Here is a 14,196-nt window from a genome sequence, read left to right as displayed (position 1 = left end):
AGCCACCCTGGAGGTTCTCCCTAAGCTGAATGAATAGCAGGACAGAGCCTGGGTGCTCTCCAGGGTACCCCTCTTCTAGGTGGGGGGCAGACTGAGAAAGGGTGGGGAAAGGAAGGAAGGGAAGCATCCTACTTCCTCCTTTCCAATGGGGCCCAGATTTACTCTTCAGACCTGAGCCTGGGAACCTGTGCGTGCTCCCGTAGAGGCGGCGGGTCAGCCGACCACAGCAACAGTATTGGCAGCAGCAGGTCTGAATGAAGATGAGAGAGGCTGTGTGTTCAGCGGGCAGGGCAGGGCTGGCAAGTCATTCTCACAGAGCTGTTGGTGGCCTGCCATGGCTTCAGCATGCAGCTGTACTGGTGACAATGGCCCCGAGCCTGCACGAACAGTGCCTGGTGCTGGAACTCACCACAGCCAGGACTGGCTTCCATGTGCAGGCTGCCAGAGCCCAGCTGCGAGTCTGTCAGACTGCACTCAGCTCTCACCCTTGCCAGAAGTAGCCACGAGACTCGGGATGAGAGCCCCAGCCTGAGGAATGAGACCATCTTCTCAGAGAGGGGGCTCTGAGGGGGTGGTCCCCACTGTCCCTTCAGGCTCTCAGGTCACTGTCCTCCCACGTGGATTATGTGCTGTCTCCCTGAGCTCATCCTGTGTGGCTCAGAGGGACCCCCGGAGACTGTGGGAAGGGGTGTTGCCAGGCGTGCCACAACTCCACAGGCAGCTGACTCTTCCAGTTTGCAGGGACCCTGCACTGCTACTACCTGGCGCTCCTTGAGCTTAGAGTATTGCAGGTCCCAGGAGAGCTCCTGCTCCACAGGCAGGCGTGAACCAGCTAACCTGAGGAACACCGCTTGCACTTCGTGTCCTGCCCAAGGCAGAACTCAAAACACTTATTATAAATGTATGAGCTTATTTTAAATTGATTTAAATTTATTCTAAATGAGTGGTTTGTCTGCATGTTTGTGCCTAGTGCCCAAGGAAGTCAGAAGAAGAAGAGGGCCTCTGATCCCTGGACCTGCAGTGTCAAATGGTTACGAGCTGGGTATCTGTGCTGGCAATCAAATCCAGGTCCTCTGCAGAAGCAGCCAGTGCTCTTAGCTGCTGAGCCATCTCTCCAGTCCCTCAGGACAGGACTTTTGAGAGCACCCCTCACTATAGGATCCAGAGCCTACTTTAGCGACTCCAACCTTTTGTGGCCCTAATCGCAGTGTCCTTTTGTGACTTTGACTTCCTAACACACCATAGCCTGCTGTGGTTTAAGACTAACAAACCACCTTGCCTTGTGTGCTCTCAATCCCTCACAGGCTCCGGTGTCACCTCCTGCTTCTACTCGCTGAGGGCGGTGGGAGGTAGAACACTCACTTCAAAGTTCCTGCTTCCCACGCCAAGGACAAGCACACTGCATTCACACATTCATAAGGGCACACGGCCAGAGCATGGGGCAGAGTCCACGGGCCCAGATGTTTCCTCCTTGCCAGCACCCTACATCAAATGTGGAAAGCCCTGAATCTCAGGAATGCAAGCTGGCAGAACTCATCCCAAAGTCTCAGATCTTGCCTGGCACTTGGTCTGGGCTCAAGGCTGGAAGCCATCCAGTCTGTCTCTGAGGGCAGCATCAGAATGTGGAGCCCAGGAGAGGTAGGCAAGATGGATCCGGAACAAACAAATACCACGTTTGGAAATGTCAGTGCCATGTGTGCAGGGTGAGGAGGGATCTGTGGGAGACCTTCCATGCATGTGTAGTTGCAGCATCTTAATCCTCAAATGCACACATCTCAAGATGGTTCAAACCTGAAAACCTGAGTCCCCTCCTTGGAACCCACATAAAATCAGTGTGCCAGTACTAGAGAGATGGCTCGGGAGGGAAGTGCAGTGTGCAGCTCTTCTGGATATGAGTTCAGTTCCCAGCTCCCATGTCAGGCAGCTCACATCACTTGTAAGTTTGGTTTCGGGGGAATAAAACAGACAGGTCTCCAATGGAACCTGCACTGATGTGCAAACACCTACACACAACTGCATGTGCGCACGCACGTGCGCGCATGCATGCACACACTCACACAGAATTCAAACTAAATCTTTTCCAGGTGGTTGTGGTGCATGTCTTTAATCCCAGCACTTGGGAAGCAGAGGCAGGTGGATCTCTGTGAGTTCAATAACAGCCTGGTCTACAGAGAGAGGTCCGGGATGGCTATGACTGAAACCTTGTCTCAAAGATTAACCCACCAAAAAATAAATAAATATTTTAAACTTCTGGATCCGATGATACCCATCTATAACCCAGGTTTCCTACGGTAGGATTGGAGAGACAAGAAGAATCTAGAAGTTCCGAGGCCTGCTAGACAGCTGTCCAGAGCATGGGCAGAAATCAGACACATCTTGCTTTAAATAAGGTAGACTGAGAGAACCAACTCCCAAGTAGTTGTACTCTGACCACCACACATGTGCCATGGTACAGGAGCCTCTTTCTCTCTTCCACACCACACCCACCCCCGTAGATGTTTCTCTCTCCCTCACGATCCCTCCCTCCCTCTCTTGCACTCTCTCACAACACAGATACCCAAAACTCTTTAAAACTAGGACTTTTCTAATGGGAGCTGGATGAGATCACCTGTCAGACTAGGACCTGGACGGTGTGGAGATCTGGCGCTTAAACTGCCATGGGCATGGGACATCGCCTCCATTTGCCACAGAACCACTAAAGACTCATTTTATCACCACCAACGCAGAGCCAAAAGGTGCTCTCTGTGCTCCTTATAGCCCGTGTGCACTGTGTGGAGCTTCTCTTACTCTACCAACCACGGGCCTGTGAACTTGCCTCCACCCCTCTACTGAAAAGGCCCAGGGGACAATCAGGGGACTTGGCAACTCATTCCAAGGGGTGGGTTTGCAGGCACCCCAAGATGAAGTGCAAATCCTAGGCCACCACTCCATGAGTGCCATGTCTTCCAGGATAGAATGATCTAAAAGACAGGGATGGGAAAAAACCAGGACAGGAGAAAGCACTGCTGAATGCAGGCGACAGGAGGCAAAACGGGTTTCCTGAGACTGTCCCAGAGATGGCAGTAGTCAGGGCAGGGCCGGGGTCCTTGGCTGGGGGTGGGGGTGGGGGGTGGATGCTGGCCTTATCAGCCCTGGCCCCAGCGCACCTGGCTAAGCTTGGCTACATGGTGGTTACTCAGAAGAGAGACCACATCCCATGCAGGACTATGTTCTTTTTATCCACAAAATTTTTTATTTCATTTTTGAAAACCTCATGCATGAGAACTGTATTGGGGGGAGATAGAGTGGAGTGTAAATGAGGACTGGTGTTCTTAGAGGGGTGGAAGGAACAGTTTCCACCCTGTTGCTGTACCTCATCACCCACCAAAAGAGAACATAGGACAAAATGACTTAATGTGCAACAGCTGTCACCAAGGATAGGCGGGGACAAAAGCAGGGGCACAAAGTCTGCTCTGGCTGGAGATCAGAGGTCCTCAACTTGTGGGGTATCGACACTAAAACTCATTTAAAATTCATAGCAGTAACCAATTTACAAGTATGAAGTGGCCACGAAGTAATTTGTGCAGTTGGGGTCACCACAACATGAGGAACTGCATGCATTAAAGGGTCGCAGCAGGAGGAAGTCTGAGATCCACTGCTGTAGAGTGACTGGAAGGGAGCAGGATCCATGGGTAGTAGCCTGGCCTCTTCTGCAGGAGCGCTGGGTTCAACCTGTGAGGCAGAGCACAGTCAGGCCAGCCCTGGCTTCCAGAGCAGCCAGGAAAGTGGGAAGGGGTGGGAAGGGCGGTGGGAGGCAGAACACTCACTTCAAAGATCCTGTGCACAGCAGAACACTCCCTTCAAAGAGCCTGGAACTTTTCATTGAGGGCCTGCATGAAGGCTGAAACACAGGTTCAAATGAGTATTCCAGACCCAGACACACAGGAACGCACCTACCTGACCCCTTCTCTGTGCCCCAGGAACTTCCAGCCAGCCACCTCACTGCCCTCCAGCCACCATGCAAGGAGCCTGGGGACAGACTCCCCCACCCAGCACCGAGCTCTATGTGGGAGCGTTTTTCTGCAGGAGAACAGCAAGGACAGGCAGTCCTCAAACGCTGGGCCACAGCACTGCCAGCCCTACTTGTGAAACAAGCAAACGTGACAACAAACACTTCACAAGCCACAGCCGCCAGGACCTCAAGGGAAACTGCAGCGGGACTGTCTAAATGACTGGAGAGAAGGGAAGCTGGGGGACTCATCTGCACCGCACACGGGAGAGCACTGGTTCTGGGTGCAAGTCCCTGCAGTCAATGCACAGAGGCCCCCAGTCTGGCCTGCTTGAGGTCACCTCCCACCAGAGGACCGCCCCTCAGCCCACCCCAATCACCTGCACCCAAACACTGAGTTCTCCCTCCGGCCCTCTCCCCATTGCTTCCCTGCCCTGGCTCGGTCATACCTAGTTGTTCCTTGAGTTCCTCTATTTCCTTCTGTAACATCAGGCACTAGCCCAGCAGATGGGAGAAAAAGAGAGAAAGATTAGCATTCAATGTCCTGGCCTCCTTCCTGTCTGCTCCATGCAGACGTCTTCCCAGTGTTTACACCTCTCACTGGCCACAGTCCTGTGACGAGACTGACAAAGAACCTCAAACATGAAGGAGGTGTCCTCTCTCTGTGGAGTGCGGGACAGGCGGTGGCACAGGATGTGAACTGTCAGCTCAGGGGCTATCTGGGCCTGGCATTTAGTTTTGTGAAAACCTTACCTGCGGACATCCTGGTGTGCCTCGTACTACTTGTGGCTGACTCTCTCCAACAGGTAGTAAAGGATCCAAGGTTGGATCCTGTTCACCTGGAACTAAAAACAGAAAATAAATGTATCATGCAGCTTCTCGGCTGGCATCCATGTGGGTAGGAACTGGTGAAATCTAAAATGAGACAACATCACCCTCTGCTGGTTCCCATGTGTGTATGTTGGAACAGCAGTTCCAACAAGTTTAAGCCTTTTTTTCTTGTTGCTCCTTAGGCAACCCCGATGCTCTGTGTACCCCTATTAGGACCCTAGTGAAATCCAGAATGTGGGATTAGCCCAATGCCTTAGCAGGGTTCACCAGCAAGAACTCTGGTGTGCTGAAAGCCCACATCTGGATTTGCTGTTGTCATATGTTTTATCGCCCTACATCCTATAGTCCCACTCTTTTCTCAGTGTGGCCTGAGGCCAGACCCACCCACACCCAGTCTTCTGTCACCTCCTGTCTACCTAGACAGGAAAGCACAAGGCTACAATCTCCCAAAGGAGGAGAGCCTTGATATTCTCCCTCACCTGCTGCTCTCAAATCCCAAAGACTCACCAGCAGGTGCAGGAGCTCTGAGCCGGGCACTTCTCTGCCTCAAGACCTGAGAGCTTCCTGGAACGTGCGGTGCTCGGAGGCTGGGGTCTCCACTGCTCATTTCTCCACGATGCATCAACATGCAAGGTTGCTCTGCCCTGCGTGTTGGAAGCTGACACAAAAATTTCTCAGTGAGTACATGTCGTGGAGGGGCTGAGGGGCAAGTGGGGAAACAAAATGGATGCTTGTGAGGCTCATCCCATCTGCACCTTCTCTTCCTCCTTCAGCCTCAGGGCAAGAGCCAGGAGGGAGGATCAGGAGGCCCTTGGGTCTGACTACACCCAAGTTGTGCAGCCCACACTGGAAGGGTTCTCTGGATCCAAATCACCCAGACTGTAGCCAGGCCCGCCTCCCACCCCGCCTGGCTGGAGAGAGGAGATGCACAAGGAGGGAACAGTAGCCAACACCTAACTGAGGCTCCCTCATATCCACCCTTCCGTACGACCAGGACCCCACACCAGACATCCTAATCAGGGTGAGTGTCCACGGACCACCCCCAGGCCAAGGCAGGGGCAGAGGGAGCAGGGCAATGGTCTGTGCTGCGGAGGGAAAGGGCGGGGTGAGGGACAGAGGACGCTCTACTCACTTGAGCCTGCAGGCCAGAATCTCTGGTGGAGTCATCATCTTCTTTGGCTCCTGGCTGGGATTCCTTTGTCTTCTTTGCCAGGGATTTCTTCCCAGTGCAGAAGGGCTTGCACTCTTTGGGCCCCGAAGACAGTGTGCATTTATTGCCCTTTCCTAGCAGGGCAACCCCTGAGATTGGGGGGAGAGTGGATGGTCCTACAGGAGCTGACTTGAGTCTCTGTCCCCATGCTGGGAAGGTTCTTCCCAGGGGTCCTCTTGAGGGATCTAACAAGGACTTCTCATGGCCTTGCTTCTGAGGCTTCTCCTGTGCTGGCTTCTTTCTAGGACTGGTCTTGGGAATGGCACCAGGAGCAGTGGCAGCAGGGGCAAGGACCGCAGCAGAGGTAGCAGCAGCAGCAGTGGCTCCTGGGATGCTGTGTCTGCTCCCTTCTTTGCCCCAGACCATACTTTGTTTTTTCTTAGACAGGGAGCCTTCCAGCTCTCCTGAAGCCTGCTTCTCCATGCTTGAGCTGAGGGTCCGGGTAGTACTGGACAGTACAGAGGGTGGCACATGGACGAAACTTTCCCTGCCATGGACAGTCGGGTGGCTGCCTGTGTCTTCCAGCTCAGTGAGGCCACTAGACTTGCCTTGGCCTCCTTCTTTGAGGCAAATGGTCACCCTCATCAATTGTGTCTCACTGGCCTCATCAGAAGATGTAGGGTATGAGGAGGGACATTGGATACTTTCACTGCTCAACATCCTACTTGTGACACTTCTTCTCGGGTCCACCCAGGCTCTGCTTCGCCCCAGGCCCCGGGGGTACTGTGAGCTGGCTGAGACCTGCTTCCCTTCATCACTGCTCAGGGCCTGCCCCCCTCTGCTGGAGCCGTCATCTAAACTTCCCCAAAGGGCGGCCAGTTCAGCGGCGCAGGTTTGTGGAGACAGGTACCTGGGAACTCTTCGCGTCTGTAGGTTGGCCAGCTCTCGCATTATAGCTGTAGCTTCAATACTGAGCTGGGGCAGGAAGTCCACGCCGACATCTTCTTGGTCCACGGGAGAAGTGGTCCTGCCTTCTGGCTCACTAAGCACCCCTTCTCCTTCCTTTGTTGCTTCCGACATAGGCCAAGGATCCACCTCGCAGCTTTCAGTCCCCGGGAGGCCGCCCTCTCCCTCTCCGATCTTCAGAGGACCTTTGATGAGGCTTGAGCCCTCGGCAACTCCGGGACTGTTCAGGGGGTCCTCTAAGTGTTCCCTGCCCTCTTGCCCAAAGGTGGCTTCAGGAGCAGACACCTTATCCTCATCTCGGGAGCTCATGTCGCCAGGAGGGGCGGCACGGCCTGAGGGAAGATGTTCTCCCCCACTCACCACAGAGAACGCGAGGCCTTTCACCACAGGGGTCGCAAGCGGTTATGTCAGAGGCCACGTAACTTAGCAACTTAGCGGGAAGTCGAGTTCTCGAAAGTTCCTCACACTCAGGGGCAAAAGCCCGCCTTTTAAGGCGGCAAAGTAAGCACCTTCGTCTCAATTGGCTAGGGCCTCAGGTACCAGTCAAACAACGGCCGATCTGGTTGGCGGCTGGCTGAGTGGCCGACCAATGAGACCGGCCCTGGAGGGTGCGCGAAGTCTCGCGGTGTTTCAGACGAGATGTGTAGTGGCAGTGGCGGTTTCCTTCGCCGAAGGCGTTGCCGCCGAAAATGCAGAGAGCGGGTGGCCGTGTCCCCTCAGATGGCGCCTGCTGGGCTGCAAACATGAGCTCTTCTGATGAGTTGTCTGTGTGGGGAGGCGGTTTTGGGCCGGAAAGTGGGGAGCACACGGAAGGACGCCGCTTTAGCCATGGATTGCCGAGGGGACATGGCTTCGGCTCCGACGAGAGGCTGTTCCGGAGTAGAGAGGACAAAATGTGTTTCCCTGTCTCCAAGACTTTCCAGTATGACTCTTGGTTAGACAGTGATGAGATGGAGGGCAGGTCAGTCATTTGGGGCTGCGAAGGTCGGCCTGGTACTCCGGTGGATGAGAAAGGGGACAGTTTGGACTTTGTACCGCAGCTGACAGTAGAGGGTACAAGCTTCGGGCAGTATGTAGCCAACCGGGAGGCCTGGGGAGTCCGCAGATATCCGTCCCCCAGAAGCTCCGCTTCGGATCCCTTTGGTATTTGGGGAGACCCAGACACAGGCACAAGCAGGAGAGGCATGCGACCTCCGACCTCTATGGAAGGGAAGCAGTTCTCAGCTAGTCAACTGCACTCCAGGGGTCTGGGGCGGGGCAGGGCCTGGATGACCCCAAGAAGAAGGGCCACAAGCAGGATAATAGCCAGTGAGGATATTCAGTATCCGTCCTCCGACCCTGAGTCTTCTGATGAGGCCAGTGAGACACAATTGATGAGGGTGACCATTTGCCTCAAAGAAGGAGGCCAAGGCAAGTCCAGTGGCCTCACTGAGCTGGAAGACACAGGCAGACACATGAGTGTCCATGGCAGGGAAAGTTTCGTCCATGTGCCGCCCCCTGTACTGTCCAGTACTACCCGGACCCTCAGCTCAAGCATGGAGAAGCAGGCTTCAGGAGAGCTGGAAGGCTCCCTGTCTAAGAAAAAGCAAAGTGTGCTCTGGGGCAAAGAAGGGAGCAGACACAGCATCCCAGGAGCTGCTGCTTCCTCGGCTGCCATTGCTTCAGGTGCCATTCCCAAGACCAGTCCTAGAAAGAAGCCAGCACAGGAGAAGCCTATTCAGTGGGATGCCTCAAGAGGACCCCTGGGAAGAACCTTCCCACCATGGGGACAGAGACTCAAGTCAGCTCCTGTGGAACCTGCCACTTTCCCCCCAATCTCAGGGGTTGCCCTGCTAGGAAAGGGCAGTAAATGCACACTGCCTTCGGGGCCCAAAGAGTGCAAGCCCTTCTGCACTGGGAAGAAATCCCTGGCAAAGAAGACAAAGGAATCCCAGCCAGGAGCCAAAGAAGATGATGACTCCACCAGAGATTCTGGCCTGCAGGCTCAAGTGAGTAGAGCGCCCTCTGGCCCTCACCCCGCCCTTTCCCTCCGCAGCACAGACCATTGCCCTGCTCCCTCTGCCCCTGCCTTGGCCTGGGGGTGGTCCGTGGACACTCACCCTGATTAGGATGTCTGGTGTGGGGTCCTGGTCGTACGGAAGGGTGGATATGAGGGAGCCTCAGTTAGGTGTTGGCTACTGTTCCCTCCTTGTGCATCTCCTCTCTCTAGCCAGGCGGGGTGGGAGGCGGGCCTGGCTACAGTCTGGGTGATTTGGATCCAGAGAACCCTTCCAGTATGGGCTGCACAACTTGGGTGTAGTCAGACCCAAGGGCCTCCTGATCCTCCCTCCTGGCTCTTGCCCTGAGGCTGAAGGAGGAAGAGAAGGTGCAGATGGGATGAGCCTCACAAGCGTCCATTTTGTTTCCCCACTTGCCCCTCAGCCCCTCCACGACATGTACTCACTGAGAAATTTTTGTGTCAGCTTCCAACACACAGGGCAGAGCAACCTTGCATGTTGATGCATCGTGGAGAAATGAGCAGTGGAGACCCCAACCTCCGAGCACCCCAAGTTCCAGGAAGCTCTCAGGTCTTGAGGCAGAGAAGTGCCCGGCTCAGAGCTCCTGCACCTGCTGGTGAGTCTTTGGGATTTGAGAGCAGCGGGTGGGCAGGGGAGGATGGGGAAAGGAAGGAAACATCAGGCTCTGTTCCTTTTGGTGATTGTAGCTTGGGATTCAGTCCATAGGAGACTGGGTGTGGGCATGGCTGGCCTCAGGCCGCATTGTGAAATGAGTGGGCTAGTGGGATGCATGACTCTAAAGGGTGGGACAACTCTAACTGCAGACGCTGACTTTTAGCGCACCAGAGTTCTTGCTGGTGAACCCTGCTTAGGTACTGTGTTCCTTCCTGAATGTAACCGTGGATGGCAGTCCTGAGAACATTGGCTCAGGGCCACAGAGTTAGGGGCTCACGGCACCTTTATGCTGTCTCTGGGCGGGATAGAAGGAGGAATAGACTGGGCAGAGTGAGGTACAGTTGCTTCCAGCAGAGGGTGTTGCTATCCCATTTTAGTACCCATCAGTCCCTGTACACTTGCATCAGAAGCCTAGAGATTTCACCCAATCTATATTTTTGTGTCTCATGTGACTGTGTGTGTTTTTTCAGGTGACCAGGAACCACCCCTACGTCTCCCATCAGCAGTGGGAGAGAGGCAGTATCAAACACCAGGAACACAGGCTTGCCAACAGGTAAGAAAGACTTTCTCACCTCAGAAATGCCAGGCCCGGATAGCCCCTGAGCTGACAGTTCACATCCTGTGCCACCGCCTGTCCCTCACTCCACAGAGAGAGGACACCTCCTTCATGTTTGAGGTTCTTTGTCAGTCTCGTCACAGGACTGTGGCCAGTGAGAGGTGTAAACACTGGGAAGACGTCTGCATGGAGCAGACAGGAAGGAGGCCAGGACATTGAATGCTAATCTTTCTCTCTTTTTCTCCCATCTGCTGGGCTAGTGCCTGATGTTACAGAAGGAAATAGAGGAACTCAAGGAACAACTAGGTATGACCGAGCCAGGGCAGGGAAGCAATGGGGAGAGGGCCGGAGGGAGAACTCAGTGTTTGGGTGCAGGTGATTGGGGTGGGCTGAGGGGCGGTCCTCTGGTGGGAGGTGACCTCAAGCAGGCCAGACTGGGGGCCTCTGTGCATTGACTGCAGGGACTTGCACCCAGAACCAGTGCTCTCCCGTGTGCGGTGCAGATGAGTCCCCCAGCTTCCCTTCTCTCCAGTCATTTAGACAGTCCCGCTGCAGTTTCCCTTGAGGTCCTGGCGGCTGTGGCTTGTGAAGTGTTTGTTGTCACGTTTGCTTGTTTCACAAGTAGGGCTGGCAGTGCTGTGGCCCAGCGTTTGAGGACTGCCTGTCCTTGCTGTTCTCCTGCAGAAAAACGCTCCCACATAGAGCTCGGTGCTGGGTGGGGGAGTCTGTCCCCAGGCTCCTTGCATGGTGGCTGGAGGGCAGTGAGGTGGCTGGCTGGAAGTTCCTGGGGCACAGAGAAGGGGTCAGGTAGGTGCGTTCCTGTGTGTCTGGGTCTGGAATACTCATTTGAACCTGTGTTTCAGCCTTCATGCAGGCCCTCAATGAAAAGTTCCAGGCTCTTTGAAGGGAGTGTTCTGCTGTGCACAGGATCTTTGAAGTGAGTGTTCTGCCTCCCACCGCCCTTCCCACCCCTTCCCACTTTCCTGGCTGCTCTGGAAGCCAGGGCTGGCCTGACTGTGCTCTGCCTCACAGGTTGAACCCAGCGCTCCTGCAGAAGAGGCCAGGCTACTACCCATGGATCCTGCTCCCTTCCAGTCACTCTGCAGCAGTGGATCTCAGACTTCCTCCTGCTGCGACCCTTTAATGCATGCAGTTCCTCATGTTGTGGTGACCCCAACTGCACAAATTACTTCGTGGCCACTTCATACTTGTAAATTGGTTACTGCTATGAATTTTAAATGAGTTTTAGTGTCGATACCCCACAAGTTGAGGACCTCTGATCTCCAGCCAGAGCAGACTTTGTGCCCCTGCTTTTGTCCCCGCCTATCCTTGGTGACAGCTGTTGCACATTAAGTCATTTTGTCCTATGTTCTCTTTTGGTGGGTGATGAGGTACAGCAACAGGGTGGAAACTGTTCCTTCCACCCCTCTAAGAACACCAGTCCTCATTTACACTCCACTCTATCTCCCCCCAATACAGTTCTCATGCATGAGGTTTTCAAAAATGAAATAAAAAATTTTGTGGATAAAAAGAACATAGTCCTGCATGGGATGTGGTCTCTCTTCTGAGTAACCACCATGTAGCCAAGCTTAGCCAGGTGCGCTGGGGCCAGGGCTGATAAGGCCAGCATCCACCCCCCACCCCCACCCCCAGCCAAGGACCCCGGCCCTGCCCTGACTACTGCCATCTCTGGGACAGTCTCAGGAAACCCGTTTTGCCTCCTGTCGCCTGCATTCAGCAGTGCTTTCTCCTGTCCTGGTTTTTTCCCATCCCTGTCTTTTAGATCATTCTATCCTGGAAGACATGGCACTCATGGAGTGGTGGCCTAGGATTTGCACTTCATCTTGGGGTGCCTGCAAACCCACCCCTTGGAATGAGTTGCCAAGTCCCCTGATTGTCCCCTGGGCCTTTTCAGTAGAGGGGTGGAGGCAAGTTCACAGGCCCGTGGTTGGTAGAGTAAGAGAAGCTCCACACAGTGCACACGGGCTATAAGGAGCACAGAGAGCACCTTTTGGCTCTGCGTTGGTGGTGATAAAATGAGTCTTTAGTGGTTCTGTGGCAAATGGAGGCGATGTCCCATGCCCATGGCAGTTTAAGCGCCAGATCTCCACACCGTCCAGGTCCTAGTCTGACAGGTGATCTCATCCAGCTCCCATTAGAAAAGTCCTAGTTTTAAAGAGTTTTGGGTATCTGTGTTGTGAGAGAGTGCAAGAGAGGGAGGGAGGGATCGTGAGGGAGAGAGAAACATCTACGGGGGTGGGTGTGGTGTGGAAGAGAGAAAGAGGCTCCTGTACCATGGCACATGTGTGGTGGTCAGAGTACAACTACTTGGGAGTTGGTTCTCTCAGTCTACCTTATTTAAAGCAAGATGTGTCTGATTTCTGCCCATGCTCTGGACAGCTGTCTAGCAGGCCTCGGAACTTCTAGATTCTTCTTGTCTCTCCAATCCTACCGTAGGAAACCTGGGTTATAGATGGGTATCATCGGATCCAGAAGTTTAAAATATTTATTTATTTTTTGGTGGGTTAATCTTTGAGACAAGGTTTCAGTCATAGCCATCCCGGACCTCTCTCTGTAGACCAGGCTGTTATTGAACTCACAGAGATCCACCTGCCTCTGCTTCCCAAGTGCTGGGATTAAAGACATGCACCACAACCACCTGGAAAAGATTTAGTTTGAATTCTGTGTGAGTGTGTGCATGCATGCGCGCACGTGCGTGCGCACATGCAGTTGTGTGTAGGTGTTTGCACATCAGTGCAGGTTCCATTGGAGACCTGTCTGTTTTATTCCCCCGAAACCAAACTTACAAGTGATGTGAGCTGCCTGACATGGGAGCTGGGAACTGAACTCATATCCAGAAGAGCTGCACACTGCACTTCCCTCCCGAGCCATCTCTCTAGTACTGGCACACTGATTTTATGTGGGTTCCAAGGAGGGGACTCAGGTTTTCAGGTTTGAACCATCTTGAGATGTGTGCATTTGAGGATTAAGATGCTGCAACTACACATGCATGGAAGGTCTCCCACAGATCCCTCCTCACCCTGCACACATGGCACTGACATTTCCAAACGTGGTATTTGTTTGTTCCGGATCCATCTTGCCTACCTCTCCTGGGCTCCACATTCTGATGCTGCCCTCAGAGACAGACTGGATGGCTTCCAGCCTTGAGCCCAGACCAAGTGCCAGGCAAGATCTGAGACTTTGGGATGAGTTCTGCCAGCTTGCATTCCTGAGATTCAGGGCTTTCCACATTTGATGTAGGGTGCTGGCAAGGAGGAAACATCTGGGCCCGTGGACTCTGCCCCATGCTCTGGCCGTGTGCCCTTATGAATGTGTGAATGCAGTGTGCTTGTCCTTGGCGTGGGAAGCAGGAACTTTGAAGTGAGTGTTCTACCTCCCACCGCCCTCAGCGAGTAGAAGCAGGAGGTGACACCGGAGCCTGTGAGGGATTGAGAGCACACAAGGCAAGGTGGTTTGTTAGTCTTAAACCACAGCAGGCTATGGTGTGTTAGGAAGTCAAAGTCACAAAAGGACACTGCGATTAGGGCCACAAAAGGTTGGAGTCGCTAAAGTAGGCTCTGGATCCTATAGTGAGGGGTGCTCTCAAAAGTCCTGTCCTGAGGGACTGGAGAGATGGCTCAGCAGCTAAGAGCACTGGCTGCTTCTGCAGAGGACCTGGATTTGATTGCCAGCACAGATACCCAGCTCGTAACCATTTGACACTGCAGGTCCAGGGATCAGAGGCCCTCTTCTTCTTCTGACTTCCTTGGGCACTAGGCACAAACATGCAGACAAACCACTCATTTAGAATAAATTTAAATCAATTTAAAATAAGCTCATACATTTATAATAAGTGTTTTGAGTTCTGCCTTGGGCAGGACACGAAGTGCAAGCGGTGTTCCTCAGGTTAGCTGGTTCACGCCTGCCTGTGGAGCAGGAGCTCTCCTGGGACCTGCAATACTCTAAGCTCAAGGAGCGCCAGGTAGTAGCAGTGCAGGGTCCCTGCAAACTGGAAGAGTCAGCTGCCTGTGGA

The 14,196-nt window shown here is 53.8% G+C and overlaps 2 protein-coding genes across 2 annotated transcripts; one reads left to right on the top strand and one right to left on the bottom strand.

Moving 5' to 3' along the window:
* Positions 1-602: 602 nt before the first annotated feature.
* Positions 603-7,244, bottom strand: LOC119804289 (uncharacterized protein CXorf49 homolog). Its single transcript, XM_042054324.1, has 6 exons — positions 5,952-7,244; positions 5,327-5,477; positions 4,742-4,827; positions 4,369-4,483; positions 3,937-4,059; positions 603-865 (listed from the first exon to the last, which is right to left on the bottom strand). The coding sequence occupies exons 1-6, from the start codon at positions 7,242-7,244 to the stop codon at positions 603-605; spliced, it is 2,031 nt and encodes a 676-aa protein (XP_041910258.1).
* Positions 7,245-7,678: 434 nt separating this feature from the next.
* On the top strand, positions 7,679-11,335 carry LOC119804155 (uncharacterized protein CXorf49 homolog). The gene is made up of 6 exons (XM_038315660.1): positions 7,679-8,923; positions 9,398-9,548; positions 10,078-10,160; positions 10,424-10,469; positions 11,027-11,100; positions 11,196-11,335. The coding sequence occupies exons 1-5, from the start codon at positions 7,679-7,681 to the stop codon at positions 11,065-11,067; spliced, it is 1,566 nt and encodes a 521-aa protein (XP_038171588.1). The 3' UTR covers positions 11,068-11,100; positions 11,196-11,335.
* Positions 11,336-14,196: the final 2,861 nt, after the last annotated feature.

Source organism: Arvicola amphibius, chromosome X (assembly GCF_903992535.2).
Source record: "Arvicola amphibius chromosome X, mArvAmp1.2, whole genome shotgun sequence".
NCBI classification, from domain to species: domain Eukaryota; kingdom Metazoa; phylum Chordata; class Mammalia; order Rodentia; family Cricetidae; genus Arvicola; species Arvicola amphibius.
The sequence above is the reverse complement of the archived record's forward strand: the minus strand, read 5'-3'. Positions and strand labels throughout refer to the sequence as shown.

Excerpts from the sequence above, each read along its gene's own strand:
- LOC119804155 (XM_038315660.1), top strand. The coding sequence starts at position 7,679 with ATGAGCTCTTCTGATGAGTTGTCTGTGTGGGGAGGCGGTTTTGGGCCG. Across the intron at positions 9,549-10,077 it reads CAGAGCTCCTGCACCTGCTG|GTGACCAGGAACCACCCCTA; the intron begins GTGAGTCTTTGG and ends GTGTTTTTTCAG. Across the intron at positions 10,470-11,026 it reads GGAACTCAAGGAACAACTAG|CCTTCATGCAGGCCCTCAAT; the intron begins GTATGACCGAGC and ends CCTGTGTTTCAG.
- LOC119804289 (XM_042054324.1), bottom strand. The coding sequence starts at position 7,244 with ATGAGCTCCCGAGATGAGGATAAGGTGTCTGCTCCTGAAGCCACCTTT. Across the intron at positions 4,828-5,326 it reads CAGAGCTCCTGCACCTGCTG|GTGAACAGGATCCAACCTTG; the intron begins GTGAGTCTTTGG and ends TTTTAGTTCCAG. Across the intron at positions 4,060-4,368 it reads AACTCAGTGTTTGGGTGCAG|AAAAACGCTCCCACATAGAG; the intron begins GTGATTGGGGTG and ends GTTCTCCTGCAG.